The sequence below is a fragment of the Micromys minutus genome, assembly GCF_963924665.1.
Source record: "Micromys minutus genome assembly, chromosome: 1".
Lineage (NCBI taxonomy): Eukaryota > Metazoa > Chordata > Mammalia > Rodentia > Muridae > Micromys > Micromys minutus.
Genome location: NC_137969.1, coordinates 99467518 through 99486867, shown reverse-complemented (window position 1 = coordinate 99486867; position 19350 = coordinate 99467518). Strand labels below are relative to the sequence as shown.

Genomic DNA, 19350 nt, shown 5'->3' with positions numbered 1-19350 from the left:
TGCAATGTACACCCCTGCAGGGACATATACAGGAGATAGAGATAGCTCACCCAGCCAGGGACCAACCAGATGTGGCTGATGGAAATGCAGGGGCCACAAAGCTACCCCAGAGCCTGTCAGAGCCAGGGAGTGGCCTCCAGTGGCAGCCATGACATGTCAGAGCATGGCATGTTCCCCTTTTGGGCCTGAGTGGAGTTGAGCCAGTGCAGGCCAGCCCTAAGGCCATTGGGAGTATGAAAATGTACAGTGGCCCCACAGCAGCATTGGTGTCCCAAAGTCAAAAGGTTGTGACACCCCAAAGTCAAAAGGTTGTGTGGTATGCAAATAGCTGGATTATGGAGTGCTTAATGAAGTAAATCTGTCACCATTCCTGATGGACATCTTTTCCTGGAGAGATGTGTCCCAACATAGTGACAAAAGCAAAGAACCAATTTCACAGTCATCTAGCTTACTAAACCAGTAAGTTCACTGAAATTACTCACAGGAGTACAGGTGAAAGGTTACTGGAAGAGCCCAGATGACTGGAAAGGCAGCTGCATTCTTAGAACCTGCAGGCAACTCTCTGGGGACTGCCCTCTTCCTGGTTCAGAGCTTCTAGCACCTTGGGCAAAGGCCTTGTGAAATGTGGAACTTGCTAGCTCTCTGAGCAGGGAAAGCTAGTAACTTAATAGCAACTTGCTAGCTCTCCTATCCTGGAGAGTTTCCTAGGCTTCCTACATCTTCCACTGATCTATTTTAAAGGCAGGTTTCACCCTGTAATCCTGGATGGCCTCAAATTCAGAGATCTACCTGCCTCTGCCTCCACACTCCTGGGAGTACCTTCCTCAGGCTTCTGAGCCTGTCTTCCCTCAAGCGAGGAGGAAAAGTGCAGCTGAGGAAAGAGGTCCTCACATGAGCTCAGCAGTTCTGTTGACAAAACAAGTGAGAAACAACTTAGAGCTAGAGCTGGTGCTGCTGCTCAGGATGCTCCAACCGGGCTCATACCAAATGGTGCTTGTCTGAAACCAATAACTCTAGGCCTTCAGAGACCTTGCTCTCTTCTGTACAAAGATTAAATTATGTAACACTAACTCTTGAGTGATTTACAGATTTGGAAAGGTATCTAGAAAAAAAATATTAAGGTAACTATTAAGAAGGGTTTTTGTTTTTGTTTTCATTAAAAAATGAAAGAATTAGGCTGGGCATGGCAGCACATGCCTTTAATCCCAACACTCAGGAGGCAGAGGCAGGAGGATCACTGTAAGTTCTAGGCCAACCTCATCTACAAAGTGAAAAAGAAAAAGAAAGAAGGAAAGAAAGAAAAACAAAGAGAGAAGAAAATCAAGGCACACACCATTAATCCCAGCATTTAGGAGGCAGAGGCAGGTGGATCCTTTTGAGTTCAAGGCCAGGCTAGATTAAAGAGCAAGTTCCAGGTCAGCCAGGGCTACATAGTAAAACCCTGTACAAAACAACAACCAAAAAACCAAACCCAAACCAAACCAGAATAAAAAGATGTGTTTAGGGCTGGAGAGATGGCTCAGCGGTTAAGAGCACTGACTGCTCTTCCAGAGGTCCTGAGTTCAAATTCCAGCAACCACATGGTGGCTCACAACCATCTGTAATGGGATCTGATGCCCTATTCTGGTGTGTCTGAAAACAGCTACAGTGCACTCACTTATAACAAGTAATAAATAAATCTTTAAAACAAAAAAAAAAAAAAGATGTGTTTACTTTATGTGTTGGTTTTGTTCACGTGCATGTCCGTCCACCACATCTGTTCCTGGTGCACACAAAAGCCGGAAAAAGGAGAGAGATCCCCAGGAACTGGAGCTCTGGACCACCCTGAGGTAGTATGTGGGTGCTGGGAAGTGAACCCTGACCTCTGAAAGAACAAGAGTTCTTACCTCCTGAGCCCTCTCTCCAGCTTAAACAGAAACCCCTGCCTGAAGGGGAAAGGGACACCAAGGGCACATAAGTTCCAGAGGTCAGTTACATTCCTGAGTAGGTCTTTAAACTTGTGAAGACTGTTGCTTTTAACAAAATCTCAAACATTCAATGTTGCCAGTAAAGACTCAGAAGCCAGATTATGCTGTGAAAAACCTACTAGCTCAGAGAGGCAGAGAAAATGCCCAGATGACCTTCCTCCACAGCCAAGGTCCAAAAAGCAGTTCTTCTCCATGCTGTCTCAAAAACCCTTCAGACTGTCCCTCTCTTCTACTTCCTGTGTGTCTCTCTAGCCAGCCTCTTGACTCCCTCTCATGTTCTATAGTGATTTTTCTGTGTTCACTTCCTGTCACCTGGTTGCTTGCTCCACCTCCCCACCTATGGTTGACTTTATTTAATCCTGTTTACAATATTCAAGCAGAAAGGTCTTGGATTAAAAGTGTGCGCTAAGGCTGAGCCACACCACAACTAGAAACAGTTTATTCTGGTAAATAACACAATCTCGAGGCTCACAGTGTGATCAAATACCCTGCAACAAAAGCCTCTTTGCCATTGGTGCTGATTGTATGACTACTATTATAGCTATTCTTAGTTGTTAACTTGACTACATAATTAAAACCCCAAAATGGAGAGGGACACCCAGGAGAGATTTTTGCTTAGTTAGAAATGGGAAGATCCACTTCTAATCTGGAACTTGGAAACAGGAAGAAACACCTTTAATTCAGATCTCTAGAGCTGAAAAGCCCTCCTTTAATCTGGGCCATGCCTTCTGCTGGAAAGCCTGCATATAAAGACACAGAGGAAAGGAGCTTTGTTCTTTGAATGTTTGCTCTTCCTTGCTAGCAAGTCCATTCCTTCCCTGGCATTAGAACCTACTTCCTCACGGTTCTGGCACAAACTGAAGAAAACTGAAATGTCTAGCTTCATGAACTGAATGAGTAATAGATTCTTGGACCTTCAGTCCATAGGCAGCCATTGTTAGATTAGCTGAACCACAGCTTATAAATACAATCATAATAAATCATATCTATATCTAACTATATATATAGATATAGATATAGATATAGATAAATATGGATATTCACCCTACAAGTTCTGATACTCTAGAGAACCCTGATAAATACAGCTACTGCTGAAGACATGTAATGGTTTGGGCTGGAATCAGTTTCCTGGGGTATGATTGTTGCTAATTGTCTTGCTTAGTTTCAGATCTTATGTGCCACACAAACAACACACTTGGTGTTTTAGTCAGGCTTTCTATTGCTCCAATGAAACACCATGACCAAAAACCAAGTTGGGAAGAAAGGAGTTTATTTATTTGGCTTATACTTTCATATTGCCTTTCATTACTGAGTCAAGACAGGAACTGAAACAGGGTAGGAACCAGGAGGCAGAAGCTGATGCAGAGGCCATGGAGGGGTGCTGCTTACTTGCTTGCTCTCCATGGCTTGCTCACTCTGCTTTCTTGTAGAACTCAGGACTAATACTAGCCCAGGGGTGGCATTACCCAGCATGGGCTGGGCCCTCCCCCATTGATCACTAATTGAGAAAATGCCTTACAGCTGGATCTCATGGAGGCATTTCCTCAAGGAAGGCTCCTTTCTCTGTGATAACTCAAGTTGACACACAAAACCAACCAGTACACTAGGCAAAAGGTGCATAACTGTTCTAGTCCACTCAACTGCTTTCTGACTGGATTTATGCATTCTCTGAAAGAGGAAATTCACTTTGTCATTGTCATTGTCTTATTCTGGTCTTTGCTGGAACTCTTGGTTAGTTTTTTTTTTTTTTTTTTTAGATTCATTTATTTTACTTATGAGAATACTTGTAGCTGTCTTCAGATACACCAGAAGAGAGCATCAGATTCTATCATAGATGGTTGTGAGCCACCATGTGGTTGCTGGGAATTGAATTCAGAACCTCTGGAAGAGCAGTCAGTGCTCTTAACCACTGAGCCATCTCACCAGATGGGCTGGAACTCTTAAAGATCCACCCACCTCTACTGTGTGCTGGGGTTAGAGGACTCGACCACCACAAGGCATAGAACTCACAGTTTGTATTGTAACCCAGGCCAAAAGCCCAAGGCTAGGGGAGTGACAAGCCTCATTGAGGAAGCAGCTATTATTTAGTGTTAAATGCATAAGATGCGGATACCCCCTGCCGTCCTGTCTGCAAGTTTATTCACAGGGTCGATTACTGGTATTATTACTCTTCTTTTTTGAGGGAAACATTCCCTTCCCCCCACATTGGTCAGTGGTTACTACAGACATCTGATCAAATTCTGTAGTTTAAGTGAAGATTGCTGTAATACAATGAATTATTGTTCAGCCGTAAGTGGGTGGTTGGGAGGGGAATACACTCTCTCCAAGGTTCAGAAAACATCACAGAAGAAGGTGTACAAAGAGTGTGAGAGTTAGATGGAAGGCATGGTGGCACACACCTCCAATCCCAGCATTGTAGACACAGGTGGATCTCTGAATTCGAGGCCAGCCTGATCTACAGAATCGGTAGACTGGGTTCCAGGATAGCCAAGGCTACACAGAGAAACCCTGTCTTGAAAAACAAACCAAACAAACAAAAAAGATTGTGAGAATCAGAGACAGGGGTGGAGTGATGTGTAGCTGTTTCCTCCAAACTGAACCATTTCCTACTGGGGAAAAGAGGAAGGCCTATACCACTTAGGACCTAAAGCAAACTTACAAGACTGAGGAAGTTCCTGAAAGTTACAATATCCTCAAAGACACGTTTCCAGGTTCTAAAGCAGTAACAATGGCTAAAAACAGTACAGTCTCTTAACTTCCTAGTTGTATGGGGGATACAGCTTTCCTTTGTCCTCACCCATGCTGTGGAGGACTTCTGAGTGATTTTGAGTTATTTATTATTTTGAGTTATCCATGCTTCTGTAAAGTAAAGGAAACACTCACCCATACTCCTGTAAGTAATAAATTCATTGGTTCATTAAGTTAGACTTGGGTAATTTTTACGAGGAGTTAAGTTAGAGGTTTTTTTTTGTTTGTTTGTTTGTTTTTTTTTTGGTTTTGTTTTTGTTTTTGGTTGGTCTGTCATTGGTATACTCTGGAATGAATAGTTGTTTGCTCATGTCTATATAGTAAAGATCAGACAACTTCTAGACAATTTAATTCAACTCTGTCTGGACAGAAAAAGTAAAGCAGAGAGTTGGAAACATCTCAGTGGTATATTGCTAGCCTAACACCTGTGAGGTTGTAGGTTTAATCCCTGGCACTCTAGAACTAGAAAAAAAAAAAAAAGCAGGATCATATTTTCTGTGTCTACTACAACCACAAGTGAAATATCTTCCCTCCACACTCAAAACTGCTCCAAAATTAATATCACAAAACCAAGACATTATTAGCCTTATAAAATAAGCACCTTTTTAAAAATTTTTAAATGTATTTCATTATTTTATGCACATATCTGTGTACTATGTACATACTTAGTGACCAAGAAGGCCAGAAGAGGGCATCAGATCCTTTAGAACCCGAGTTCTGAGCAGCACATGGGCTCTGAAACTGGATCATGGGTCCTCTGGAAAAATGACCAGTGCTCTTAACCTCTAAGTCATTGCTCCAGCCCCAAGAAGTATTTTTCTCTCTATTTATTTATTTAGTATTAGGGCCAAGAACCCCCTGTAAAGGTAAGTGACCTTGAACTTCTGTGGCTTCTCCTGCTCAGCTTCATAAGAATTGGGGCTACATGAATGCCCCCACCCCTACTTAGAGCAAAAGAAGTGTATTTGTGTGTGTGTGTGTGTGTGTGTGTGTGTGTGTGTAATAAAATGAAACACAAATCTTTGCAGTTGCTAGGCAAGTGCTCTCCCGCTGAGCTGCATCTCTTATCTAGGCTTTGTTGCTGGTACTCCCACTCCCATCAGGGGCCTTGAACCTTTTGCTCAGTCTCTGTAGTGACTGAGGTTACAAAATTGCAACAACAAGCAGGGTGTGGGGGGCACATTCTTACCAAAATTTTTAACCCAATCTGCCCTAAACCTAGACTCCGTATCCAATAAGGGACAAGAGAGAAGTTAGCTGACACCCTAAGGAAGTGCCAGCCTACTTCAGAACTTGGGGCCTGCAGAGTAACTGGTCTAGTCACATCAAAAGTCAAGCCCTGATTGGGTGTGGTGGCTCACACTGGCAATCATTGCATTCAGAAAGCTAAGGCAGGAAGATAGCCATCAGCTTAAGACTAGCCCAAACAACACAGCCGGATTACAAATAAAAAAAAAAATGCCAGAAGAAGTCAGATGTGCTGACTCCCTAGAGTTTAGGAGATAGAGGTAGGTGGGGCTTCCTATGAGTCAGCCTGGTGTAGATAGTGAGTTCCAGAGCACTTGGGAATACACAGTGAAACCCTGTGGAAGGAAAGGAAGGAAGGAAGAAGGAAGAAAAACAACCCTCCAAAATTCTAGTATGCTTGTAATTCTAGAAATCATGAGGGAGAGGAAGAATAGACATGAGTTCAAAGCCAGGAAGCGAGGCTAGCTTGGTCTAAGGAGGTTCAGTATGAGAATGACTAAGAGGATGTATTTGGGCAGCATGGTGCATGTGTTTCTGATCCCACCTCTTGGGAGGCTGAGGCAGGAAGACTGGTAAGAGTTCAAGGCCAGCCTGGACTATACACAGTAGGTCCGGGTCATAACAGCTCTTATATAGAGAGTAGAACGGCATGCTAGCATATATATACTTCCAGCGTTCAAGAGAGAGGCTGAGAGTGAGGCAGGAGCATAGACATTCTGAATATTCAACCATAAGAAATAGACTTCCCAGCTTCTTTCATTTTGAGACAGGTTTTCATGAAATAACCCCGGCTGGTCTAGAACTCAATCTGTTCGAGTCTGTTAGAACAGGCTTGTCCTAAACTCACAGGAATCTACCTGCCTCTGTCCACTGGCGACTTGGATTAAAGATGTGTGCCAGCACACTTGGGTCAACTTTTAAAAAATTATTTTATTTCCTTATTTATTTTACCACAGGGTTTTTCCGTGTAGTCTGGAACTTGCTCGGTAGACCAGGCAGGCCTCAAACTCAGAGATCTGTCTGCCTCTGCCTTCTGAGTGCTGGGACTGAAGGTGTGTGCCACCACCACCTGCCGAATTTCCCAATTTTTAACAATGAGCAAAGATTCTAAACAGAGATTTCTTCCGAGGGGAAATACAACTTGTCAAAAGTCAGGAAGGTTGTATGTGGTAGTACAACCCTGCAAAAGCAAAACCTAGGGTTACAGCATTTAGGATCAGGACTTCATGGAGGCCAGCCTGGGCTACAGGAGGCTAGCCTGAGCTACAGGATCCCCTATCTGACAAACCTAAAAAAAAAAAAAAAAAAAAAAAAAAAAACTCAAAACCCAAAACAAAAACAAAACACTAAGCATTGAAAAGGTGCTCAATGTCATTAATTACCAATTAAATGCAATTTTAAACCGTAATGAGATGCCACTTTTCACCAAAGAGGCCTGGGGAACTCAGAATCCTTACTCATAGCTCCTGGGAGAGTGAACAGTCCATGCACCTCTGGTGAATGATAAGCACAGCAGTTCTACTCTCAGTTAGACACCCAGGAGAACTGGGGTGTAAATCTGGCTCAGTTGTTAAAAGTGCAGACTGTGCTTACAGAGGACCCAAGGTTGATCCCCAGTGCTGGATGCAGGCAGCTTCCATCTGCCTGTCATTCTATAATTCTTGTTCCAGGGAGATCTGATACCTTTTGTTGGTCTCCGGGGACCCTGTACTCAAGTGCGCAAACCTCCACTGAGACGCACACACAGAAGAAAAAAAGCCAGGCTGTATTATGGCTAATTTTGTTCATAATATATGTAGCCAACTGATGCTCCTTATGAAAATTAAACTTTTGTGCCAAGTTAAAAAAAAAACAAACAAGCAAAGAAATAAAAGCTAGGTGGTCATGGTACATGTTTCTAAGCCCAGCCATCAGAGGTAGAGACACGCAGATCTCTGAGTTCCAGGCCAGCCTGGTCTAGAACAGCCAGGGCTACACAGAGAAACCTGTCTCTAAAAACAAAAACAAACCAGGAATCAAGAAGTGTGTACCTGAATGCTCATGGTAACATTTTATGTGTTCCCGAGTGGAAAGGGAATGGGTGTGGTGTAGACACGTGGTGGAGTGTCTGTCATAAGAAGAAATGAGGAGTCAGGACACAGCACATATGTGGACCTGGAGAACACGTTAAAAGCTTGTTGAGAGATGCTTGCAGTCTCAGCACTGGGGAGGCTGAGGAAGGACAAAGTGTGCTCTAGGATGGGAAGTCTAAAGCTAATGAGATTTTGTTTGAATCAAGGGGGAGGGGGAGGAAGAAGAAGAAAAAGGCTAGGTTAAAGACGTTGGATATTAAAAGCCTTATACTTATAAATGTTTTTGTGGATTTATTTATTTATCTATTTTTGTTGTTGGTTGACATTGTTTGTTCGTTTGTTGGTTTGTTTAGACAGGGTCTCAGTGTAGTCCTGGCTGTCCTGGAGGTTGCTATGTAGACTAGGCAGGTCTCAAACTTACAGAGATCCTCCTACCTCTGCCTCTCTAGTGCAGGAATTAAAGGCATGCATCAACATGTTCAACCTAACTTTTTATCTTGAGAGAGGATTTCATTATATAGGCCAGGCTGGTCTCAAACTTTTACAGCAATCCTTCTGCCTCAGCTTCTGGAGTACCTGTATAAGAGACAAGAGCCAGGAGACACCTTTGGTCTTTGCACTCAGGTATTTAAGAGAACTGACTTCTCTTCCAAAGGACCCAGGTTCAATTCCCAGCACACACATGGCAGCTCACAAGTTTCTATAACTCTAGTTCCAGAAGTTCCATCTCCCCTCACCTTCCCCCCACCCCCACAAGTACAGGAAGGCAAACCACCAATGCAAATAAAACAAATAAATGAACGGAAAAAAAAAGAGAGAGAGAGAGAGACACAAGCTACCACTCCTTGTTTTGTGTGTCTCTATTGTTTGTGTGTGTTCAGAAGAAAAGGCCAGATGTCTTTCCTTAGACGTTACCCACCTCTTCCTTCCTTCCTCTTTTCCTTCTCCTTCCTTCTTTTCTTCCTTCCTTCCTCTTTCTTTCTTCTTCTCTTTTGGGTCTCTCATTGACCTGGAACTTGCCAAGCAGGCTAGAATTAGGACCAGTGAGACCCAGAGACTTCCTAGTCTCTGCCTTCCCAATACTCAAGAGCATACACCACACACAGCCTTTATTCATTTACTTTTCAAACATGGCTTCTGGAAATTGAACTAATGTTCTTATGCTTGCAAGGATAGCAGTACACTATCTTCCTAGATTCTCTCTCTTGATTCTAAAATCTCTATCTTTCTCTCTCTCTGAGTGTGTATGAGTTTTATGTGACGTGGAGGTCAGAGACTGAAATAAAATGTCTTGTTCAGTTTTTCTCCACCTTCTCTCATTTAATTAAAAGAATATTGTTAGGCATGGTGGCACATACTTCATTCTGGCATCCTGGAAGCAGAGGCCTCTGTTTGCCTCTGTGTGTTCAAAGCCAACCTGTTCTAGTGAACAGAAACGCCCCTTACTCAAGTGTCTAGATCCTGAATAAAAAAGAAAATCTAGACAAGTAATCAAATTGAACCACCAAGGATTCTTATCAGCCTATGGGTGAATGGTGGGTGTGTGGGGTAGAATGACATTATAAATTGTTTTTCTCCATTCACCTTTCGTAGCAAGCACTTTGCTGTCTAACTCAGCTCCTGCTTTATCATTATTTTTGAGACAGGATCTCTTGCAGGGAACCCGCCAGGCAAGAGACTCCTCTGGCCTGCGTCTAGTCAGACGTGTATCACCACACCTGGATCCATGAATTTTTACTTATTTATTGTTTATTGTCTTTTTTTTTTTTTTGAGGCAGGGTTTCTCTGTGTTGACCTGGTTTTCCTGAAGCTCACTCTGTGAGCCAGGTTAGTCTTGAACCCAGAGACCCGCCTTCCTCTGTCTCCTGAGTGCTGGGATTAAAGTCGTGTGCTATCACGCCTTGGCTCATCCTGTCTGCAGAGAGAAAGTATCCGGCTGAACCTGGAGGTTGTGAATTTGCCTCACTGGCTGGCTAGGGGGAACCTGTGGGTCTCCTATCTTTTCTTTCTTTGGCTGGAACTACAGGTAAGATGTTTTCCTATTTTTTTTTCTTTGCTTTCTTTTTAAAGAGGGTGCTGGGGCTCAAATTTGGGTCCTCATCCTTGCACAGAATTTCTTTTTTTTTTTTTCTTTTGCCACGAGGTGTGTTTTATTTTCATCAATCATACAAATAATTTTCTATAATATCCCAGGGCAAACCGGTGAAATTTGGCAGTCCGATTAGTGGGGGGAGGGGTCTCTTTCAGAGACCCACGTGGCATCGGCGCGGAGTGCCCGGGTTCACAGTGCAGCTTGTGGCTCGCGTCCATCTTGCAGGTGGTTCTTCCTCCACACTACGAGGGGGTCTTGGAGATGACGGGGCGGGGTGGTGAAATCTTCCTGGGCTTTTAGGAGATTTCACTCCGCTTTTCCTGTTCAATGGTCTCTTTGGTCGGCAGGGTGTTCTTCTCCTGCGTCTTGGTTTTCTTCAGCTTGGCCTTATTGGAGCTGGCGATTTCCCCCATGTCCGGCTTGTCTGCCATTTTCTTACAACTCGTGGATTCTTGTTCCGAGCTCGCGCTCCAGGTGCTCCCACTCGCGTTGCTGCAGCAAGAGACAACAGAATTTCTTTAGTGAGTTCTTTCCCAGACCCTAGAATGTTTCCACTTCTATGAATGGTCCAAATCCATAGAGATAAAGATTAGCTCGGTAGATGCCACGTGCTTGAGGAAGGAAAGGGATGAGGACTGGCTGCTCATTGGAGATTTTTTTTTTCCTTTTTGAAATTATAACATTACATCATTTCTCGTGTCCCTTTCCTTCCTCCAAACCCTTCTGTACACCCCTCCTTGTTCTCTTTCAAATTCATCTCTCCTTATTGTCATTGTTGTTACATGCATATGTGTGTATAGGCATGTATGTTTCTGGATATAACCAGCTCGGTCTGTACCAGGTGTTTTCAGGGCTGAGCACTGGGTATCGGATAACCAGCTGATATGCTTTCCCTAGGACAAGATGGCTTCTCCCACTCTCAGCCCTCCTTGGTTGTCTGTGGTTCTTTGTGTAGTGTTGAGGCCTCATGGGCTTTCTCCTTCCACTGTTGGCATTTTTTTATTGTTTGAAGCAGGGTTTCTCTGCCCTGGCTGTCCTGAAACTCACTTTGCCCAGAGGCTGACCTTGAACTCAGAGATCTCCCCGTGATTAACGGCTGGCATTAAAGGCATGCACCACTATCCCGTGGCTTCTTGACCTCAGTACAAAAACCACCACCCTACCTCTTACAGGGTTGGCTTCCTGCAGGCTGTTTCCCTGCCTGTGCATTCATTTCTTGTTGAAGGAAGCCTATGGCTGGGTGAGTTGTGAAGTCAAGTCTTATACAGACTAAAGGGGAAACCCTATCCTGGCTCTTGGCTGCACGTTATGGACTTCTCCCTTTGTCTCCCTGGCTGCTCAAGCCTGGCATTCTCCCGTGGCCACCCAATGGAATCAGGTTAGGAATGCATCCACCAAAATTATATACTTAGTAATAGTGCTAGGCCTAGTGGCAGGCTTGTCTGTCATATATTTTGTCTTCCCATACATTTTGTAGGTGCTCGTTTTGTTGATTTGGACTCGGCATTGCATATTGCTAAGGTTGTCTTTGTATATATGTCTCATGTTTCCCAGGATGGTCTTGAACTCCCAACTGCCCTGTTTCTAACACCAAATATTAATATTGCAGGTATGTGTCTTGAATGAAAAACTTCAAAACAGATAAGAAATAGGCTAGGAATGAGGGAGGAAGAGAGCAGAGTTAGAAATTGTCTTCTCCTGATGTTCTCTGAGCCACACTGATTTAAAGTTAGTCACTAGAAGCCGGAGAACTGCATGTGCCCTGTTGTAAGGAGTTCTCCAACTGGCTTGGATTAGACTGAGAAACAATAGTACTTTGAAGGATTGTGCTTTTAGGGGGATAGGCAGAGATTACGAGTCCTTAGGACAGCATCCGGGAGACCTCTAAGAGCATCTTCTACCTTGATATAAACATGTGTTTGCCTGACAGATAGGAAAAGCAGACAGACCAGCAGGAGTATTGAGCTGAGGGTATGTGGCCTATCTTGGCACCAGGCCACCTCCACAGGATTTTGCAAAATGATATTGAGGGGAAGAAAATTTGACAGTGCCAGCTGGAGTCCTTGGAGTTAGAGCTATTGATATGGGACAGCTTAGAGACAGAAAGCAACTTTGCTATAAGGCTGCCTGACCTCTGATCTGGCCTGACCTGGCGGGCCTTGATCTTAAGTGTAAGTTACCTCTGGAGAAACCCCTAGGTGATGATGTGAAGGAAGCAACTCATGGAATTGCATGAAGTAAATGATCAGAGGCATCGTCTCTGCCAAGCCCCAGCTGAGAACAAGGTGTACGAGCTGAAGTTTGGCTTGTGCACTCCATCTGCAAGATGGAAATGACAAGAGTGTGCATCCCAGTGGGTTAAATGAGACAGTGTCTTAGATGAGGATAAGCTACTACTGCTTGTGGAATACAACAATCATGGCTTGCACCAGAGGCAGGGTCCTTTCTGGGCTTGGGATGTGTTTCTAGTGCTTTCAGATAACAGTTGACTGTTTTTACTACACAGGCAAACTGCCATCATTATCCTTCCATGGCCCCACATGATCGGGCTTTTCTGTCATCATCTCAGCCTCTTCTTGTACTTCTAGTCTCCAGCCCCATGCTGAAGGTCATGGTCATACTCAGCTGTGGTCAGCTCCTCCAGTCTGGTGTTTCTCTAGGTTCTCCTGCTGGAATCCTTACTTGTGTCCTCCCTCCCTGACTATTCCTTTATCTCCTCCAGAATCCCCCCTCCTCGAAGTCCTTTCTAGATCTGCTGAATGCTCTCCCAACACTGCTAGTTTCTCCACTGACAAGGCTCTTCTCATCCTCAACAAGTATTTGCTGAGCTAACAAAACAAAAGGGAACAGTTCTAAAAGAGGTCACTGAATGGCCAAGGATCCCTTCAGGTACCTTGCATCAGGGCAGGAATCCTGATAAAATAACCATGGATTATAGAGAAAGAAATGGGGGTTAAAGTAATAGTACTTCACCTGAGAGTCACATCCCCACACATCTGTGTGTCTGACATGCCTGGCGTTTCACGGTATCTGTTGGGTGTGTAGGCTTGAATGAGGATGGAGCTCACCAGAGCTGTAAAAGTAATGGTCCTGAGAATTTGCACAAAGGGCTTGGCCTAGTCCTTAATTCTTTGTAGACTAGTAAAGGGTTAAAGGAACAGATGTATGTCAAGCTCTCAATGTTGTCTAATGCATGATACATGTTCAACAAGCACTTATTCTCATCTGTCTCCAGGTGAGGTGTGCAGGCCTGGAATAGGTTCTCGAGTTGTGATCAGCAGAGAAGAGCTAGGTCTACACCTCACAACCACATCCTATAGGAAAGCAGCCCTGTTTCAACTTGAGGATTCAGTATCCTTCTGAGAATATAGAAGCTGAGGAAATACTCAACTCAGCTCCAATAAACACACTGGTTGAGTCACTGTGGTAGACAGTTTTATAGTAGGAGGTAGGGAGGGCCTCCGGGGGGTACCCAGGGAAGTCTGATTTTTTCCCCCCTGGGGTCCCAGTCTTGTTCACGTCAGTAACTAGGTCACCCTGAATGGGTTGGGGAAGACAAGAGGTTAGGAAGAGGGTCCCTGCAGGGCAGTAGTGTGCAGAGATCAGCTAATTTATCTCAGTACCTTTAGTTAACCCTTTTTATTTCCCTGAGGCCACAGGTTGCCTGGCACAATATTCCACATTTTGCTTCCCCAGAGCCTGGTGCATTAACTAGACTGCAGGCAACGGCTGCTGAACAAAGCAATGACTTACACTTCAGAATTCATCAAGTACTGTCTATAATTGTTCAGGACAGAGTGTTAGCCTGTTTCAGGATCCTCCCAGTTGCCTGTGACTTAGAGACCACACAGGTGAGAAAACAGAGGTTGGGGGCTGAAAGATAACTTCTTCAAGGCCCTCCAGTGGCGGTTGCAAATACCTCAAAATGGCTAGGCACTGGGAAGAACCTTGGAGTGATTAGCATTGGGTCAACTGCCAGTTAGAAATGGCTCAAATGATTACTTGTGAAAAAGGAGCCAGTGAAAGCTTTCCTATTGAATCGCCTGGTGGTGTTAGCAGGAGTTACTTCTCAGTAGAACAAAAGGCTGTCTCCGTGGGATAGGGCCCCAGCTTTTCTCGACCGGTTTTATCTCAGAAAGCCACCAGTCAACTTTGCATCTGGAAACTCAGTGTCTCCTTTAACCTGAGGGACTTGAGGTCACACACAGTAGCCTCTTCACTCTTGCTTCCGCTGGGCATTTTCTCTCAGGAAACCCACTCGCTCACTTGGCAGGTCCAGCACTCCAGCATCACTGAAGGTATGCTGAAGGCTTATTTTTGAGCCTCCTTTATTGGATTGTGGGTCTTGGATAACAAACAGCTGGAGGTGTCCTAAGCTACTGCTTGCTAGACCCAGTTACTAGGGGAAGGCCAGGGAAGGATGGAGTTTGGCTTAACCATTGCAGATACCCAACCAGTACCCAGCAGGGCAACGCCAAAAGTGGCTCTTCTCCCTGATGGGGTCTAGGTATCAGAGCGCCCACCCCCAGCACTCTATTGGGGCAGTAACTAAGCACATTTACAAAGCCTCTAGAGGAATGGTGGTCACGTGGCCATCGAGGGCGGCGCCCTCAGCTTTAAAATGAACTCCAAATCACCAAAGGCTTTCTGGAAGAGGCAGGAATTCTTGGGCGGTCCAATATGGCTTTCTCTCATCAACAAGGATGCGCTTAAACACTCTAGGGACCAAGTAATGCCTGAGGTGAGCTTCTTGCTGTGAAGCAAACCCAGGAAGCAGCAGGGTCCCGAAAGGGAGAAGAGCCTCAGGGGAGTGGAGTTGCGGGACCAGGCCTGGCTTGGATTCACTGAACTGTCCTTCCACTGTCTTTGAGGAATGGACGCGCCACAGCCCTACAAGGTCAGGGCGGCGGGGCCCTGGTGCTGAGCGCACGCTCTGAGGGCCCGGTCATCCTAATGTGGAGCGATCCTAGGCCGGGGATTTGTGCCTTGCATGCCTGGCCAGACCGTCTAGCCTGTCGGCTGTCCCCGTGCAGTCCCGCGGGGGTCCAGATGCCTGGGCCTCAGGGGCGAAGCGCGCTCGAGAGGGCCATCTGCCTGGGTGCGGAGAACTGCAGCGTCCGCTGTGCGAGGCGCTGCCCCTCCCGGCCCCTATCCCCGCGCGCCCGCACCTCTCCAAGCCCGCCAGCGCCCGCAGCCCGGGTCGCCGTGCCAGGCCTAGACCCAGACCCACACTAGGAGCGGAAGGCGGTGCAGGGATTAGTGGACCCCTCCCCCAGAGCTCCCCTCGCCCCGCCCGGGGCAGCGAAGGACCCCTGGGCCCGAGGGTGACGAAGGAGCTTCGTCCCCGCGGTGTCTGGACTAGGGGCTCGGCCTCGCTGGGCGGGGGCTGCACGGCGGCAGGCCGAGGTGCGGGCGCGCTGTTAGGCTGCATCCCGGCCGGGGTGCGGGGCGTGGGCTCAGTGCTGCGGGGTCTCTCGGCCTCAGCCCTGAGCTGAGGCCACGGTCCTGAGGCCAGTGCCCCGGGCCGGTAACCCGACCCAGCTCCCGGGAGCCGCTCACCCCGCACGGCCCGGCTTAGGGAGGGAGAGGAAAGAGGGAAGGGGGAAGGGAAGGGGTGGTGGGTGAGGGGCTGTGGGGACCGCAGGGCCGAGTCCCCTGCCCGCCCGCGCTGCTCTAGGGCGGCTGCCCCAGGCTCTCGGGAGGAGCCGACTCCCTGCCTCGCGGGCGTCGAGCCTGCGGCTGAAGGGAGCCCCAGGGCTGTATAGGCTTGGCTCGGGGAGACAGACCCGAGCTGCTGCCTCCATTTTGTTTCCTGTTCAGCTTGGTCTGTAGTGGTGGTGGTGTGGGTTTGGGGTGCGGCTGGGCAAGGGGGTTCACCTGCGGCCACGTCTGCTCGGGGCCTGGGGCCTCGAAGACCCTATGCCAAGCCCCCAGGTGAGCCCTACAGCGAGAGGGGGGTTGCCTTGGCCTCGGGTCGAAACCAGCGGGGCTGAGGGCAGGTGCCCAGTGGATGGGGAGCCCGGGCTGTAACCTAAGATGGAGGCCGGGACTGACGCGGGCCTGAGAAAGGCCGGCAGGCCAGGCCTCAGTCAGGCCAGGTGTCTCCAGGGTTGGGGTTCAGGATGAGTAGGGTGCGGTTAGCTGTGTGCCACCAGGGGCTGGCGCAGCGCCCCGAGGTAGGTGAAGGGATCCTAATGCCACCCACGACGCTCGCAGGCCCCGACACTCCCGGGAGGCGCGCGAGGCCCCCAGGGAGCCTGCCTCAGGCCCCGCCCGGGCAGCAGGGCCAGCCCGTAGGCCCGGGCCCTGAGCGGGCGCACAGGGGGAGGGGAGGGGGCGGCAGCAGCCGCTCTGCTGATTGGGCCGGCCGCCCGCTCGCGAGCCCGACTTCACCCGCCCTGAACCCCGAAGAGTGAGGCACGGGGAGCGCGCGCAGGGTGGGGGGAGGGAGTGCGCGCGCACCGGGGCCTCGGTCGCACGCGGGCCGGTGCGAGGCGCTCTCCTTAGCACGCGCCGCCGCGGGGGCGCGCGCGGTGGGGGTGTGAGGAGGAGGAGGCGGTGGTGGCGGCGGCGGAGGAATAGGCCGGGGCAGGTCGCGTTCGCTGCCTTCTTGCCTGAAGAGAGACAAGGGGGGAGGGGGGTGCGGCGAGCGGCTCCTCTCTCTGTCCTCCGCTCTGCTCGCGCCCCAGTGTAATGAGGGTCACCCCCTCCCCCCAGCTGGCCCGGGAGGGGGCGCGGGGCACGGTAACTAGTGCGCAGGGGTGGGCGACGGGCGGGAGGGGAAGGGGGGAGACAGCGGGGCCGGGAAGATGGTGGTGGCCGTGAGGTGAGGGACTAGGCGGAGGGCCGGTGGCCGAGCAGGGTTGGTGGCTCGCGGCGTTGCAGCCGCGGCGCCCTCCCCCTCCTCCATCACTACCAGCGGGCCTCGGGCCTAGCTGTCCGGGCTGCGGCGAACTTCCTCCCAACGCGGCCCGTGCATCGCCGGCCGTCTCCCCCCCGCCCGCGCGCACCTCGGCCTCTGCTTCCCCTCAGGTAGCTGGCTGGGGGGCGCGGGGGCGGCAGCCCTCCGGCAGCAAACTTTGCTTGCTGCTGAGTGTTCACGAGTACCAACAGCGCTGCCGGGAGGTGCTGCCGCGGCTGTGGGAAGGAGCGCGGCCCGGGCAGGCGGCGTCGGCGTCGGCAGCAGCCATGTTTGTCAAGCTGTAGCAGCTGCTGCTACCCTGACTCGGCTCTGCCGACCGCCTGGGTTTCTCTCCCGGCCGTGTCCCGGTGTCTCGGTCCTTGCAGTTGCGAACCCCGCGTGTTTGCAGCCAGGAAGGCGAGCTTCGGGGCACACCCGCCTCGGCCAACTCGCTTGAGGCCTGCGCACGGTAGCTGCAAAGGCTCCGGCGCCGGCTGGGCGCGGGGTGCAGCGCTATTGTGACCGCTGCGCCCAGCTTGCGGAGGAGGAGAAGGAGGAGGAGGGGGATACCTTTTTGTGCAGCGTCCAGAAGCTGCCCCCGAAATCCGCAGCCCCTTCTCTTTCAAGAGATTTGGCTGTCGGACATTGGGCGTGGGGAGGAGGAGAGGAGGGTTCCCGATTGAGATCTGGGAATTTTGACTGCCAAAGGGTTTTAATTTTAGTTCAGCCCCAGTGTCCACCAGCCTGCAATGCAGGGAAGAGGAACGGGCTGTTTCCATGTGGCAGGATTTACCCAGTTCTGGGAAGATGCAGTTCTCACTGAGGCCATTTTCCTGTCGTCAGCCTGGAGAACTTTTCCCGTCCTTGGAAGTGCAGCAGAGAGGCCACTAGGCCTTCAGAAGTGGCTGCCATTTTGAAAAGAAGAGTCAGATGGTTTGTTAACTCAGATTAATTGCTGTGTCTTTTGGATTCCAGGTTGATGCGGGCACAGTATGGATCAGACTTGTGAATTATCTAGAAGAAATTGTCTGCTGTCCTTTTCTAATTCAGTGAATTTAGATGCCCCCGAAGACAAGGACAGCCCTTTCGGTAATGGTCAATCCAATTTTTCTGAGCCACTTAATGGGTGTACTATGCAGTTACCGACTGCCAGTGGAACATCCCAAAATGCTTATGGACAAGATTCTCCATCTTGTTACATTCCACTGCGGAGACTACAGGATTTGGCCTCCATGATCAATGTAGAGTATTTAAGTGGGTCTGCTGATGGATCAGAATCCTTTCAAGACCCTGCAAAAAGTGATTCAAGAGCTGAGTCGCCAATTGTTTGCACTTCCTTGAGTCCTGGTGGTCCAACAGCACTTGCTATGAAACAAGAGCCCACTTGTAATAACTCCCCTGAACTCCAGTTAAGAGTAACAAAGACGACCAAGAATGGCTTTCTGCACTTTGAGAATTTTACTTGTGTGGACGATGCAGATGTAGATTCTGAAATGGACCCAGAACAGCCAGTCACAGAGGATGAGAGTATAGAGGAGATCTTTGAGGAAACTCAGACCAATGCCACCTGCAATTATGAGCCTAAATCAGAAAATGGTGTAGAAATGGCCATGGGAAGTGAACAAGACAGCATGCCAGAGAGTAGACATGGTGCAGTGGAACGGCCATTCTTGCCATTAGCTCCTCAAACTGAAAAACAGAAAAATAAACAAAGAAGTGAAGTGGACGGAAGCAATGAAAAGACAGCCCTCCTCCCAGCCCCCAAGTCACTAGGAGACACAAACATTACCGTAGAAGAGCAATTTAACTCAATAAATTTATCTTTTCAGGATGATCCAGACTCCAGTACCAGTACATTAGGAAACATGCTAGAATTACCTGGAACTTCATCATCATCTACTTCACAGGAATTGCCATTTGTAAGCAGTTTTTGGTACAACTTAAATATATACTTGAATGTATATATACAGGCCACGTAAAGGGAAACTTTAATTTGTCTTTGGTTCCATTTCATAACTGGAAGCTGCTGATGAGCTTTTTTAGGGAAATTTTACTTTTTAAACCATATTTCTGTTGTGTGAGTTCGTTTCTTTATATAGCGTATCCCAAATTGCTCCATTGAGGATTGGCTAAGAGTTAATGCTCTAAAGGCATTTGACTGAGCTCAGGTTTACTTTTTCAAGATACAGGTAGGTATGCATTTGATTCGATTGTAAAACCAAAACAGCAGTAACAGAACTAAAAAGCTTTGGTTTGCTGATGCCTTAGTTCAGGGAACCAGTGTGGCTTGGAGTTCTGTTTCTGAGTAAAGCATGGGCCAAG

The 19350-nt window shown here is 48.2% G+C and overlaps 2 protein-coding genes across 5 annotated transcripts in view; one reads left to right on the top strand and one right to left on the bottom strand.

Moving 5' to 3' along the window:
• Positions 1 to 10188: 10188 nt before the first annotated feature.
• LOC308419661 (thymosin beta-10-like) lies at positions 10189 to 17720 on the bottom strand. 2 transcript variants are annotated; one of them, XM_080915396.1, is made up of 2 exons: positions 17599 to 17720; positions 10189 to 10619 (listed from the first exon to the last, which is right to left on the bottom strand). In XM_080915396.1, exon 2 carries the CDS (start codon positions 10556 to 10558, stop codon positions 10424 to 10426), a length of 135 nt encoding a protein of 44 aa, XP_080771522.1. In that variant the 5' UTR covers positions 10559 to 10619; positions 17599 to 17720; the 3' UTR covers positions 10189 to 10423. The 2 variants fall into 2 exon arrangements, with proteins under 2 accessions (XP_080771522.1, XP_080771523.1); XM_080915397.1 differs by lacking the exon at positions 17599 to 17720 and adding an exon at positions 17138 to 17412.
• NSD1 (nuclear receptor binding SET domain protein 1) overlaps positions 16764 to 19350 on the top strand; it is a 96595-nt gene continuing 94008 nt past the window's right edge. For 2 of the 3 annotated variants that reach the window (XM_080915361.1, XM_080915363.1), the window contains exons 1-2: positions 16764 to 16871; positions 18004 to 18947. In XM_080915361.1, coding sequence (XP_080771487.1) covers positions 18021 to 18947 — 927 coding nt within the window. In that variant the 5' untranslated portion in view covers positions 16764 to 16871; positions 18004 to 18020. The remainder of the gene's footprint in view (positions 16872 to 18003; positions 18948 to 19350) is intronic. The other variant, XM_080915362.1, reaches the window with a different exon arrangement.

Excerpts from the sequence above, each read along its gene's own strand:
- LOC308419661 (XM_080915396.1), bottom strand. The coding sequence starts at position 10,558 with ATGGCAGACAAGCCGGACATGGGGGAAATCGCCAGCTCCAATAAGGCC.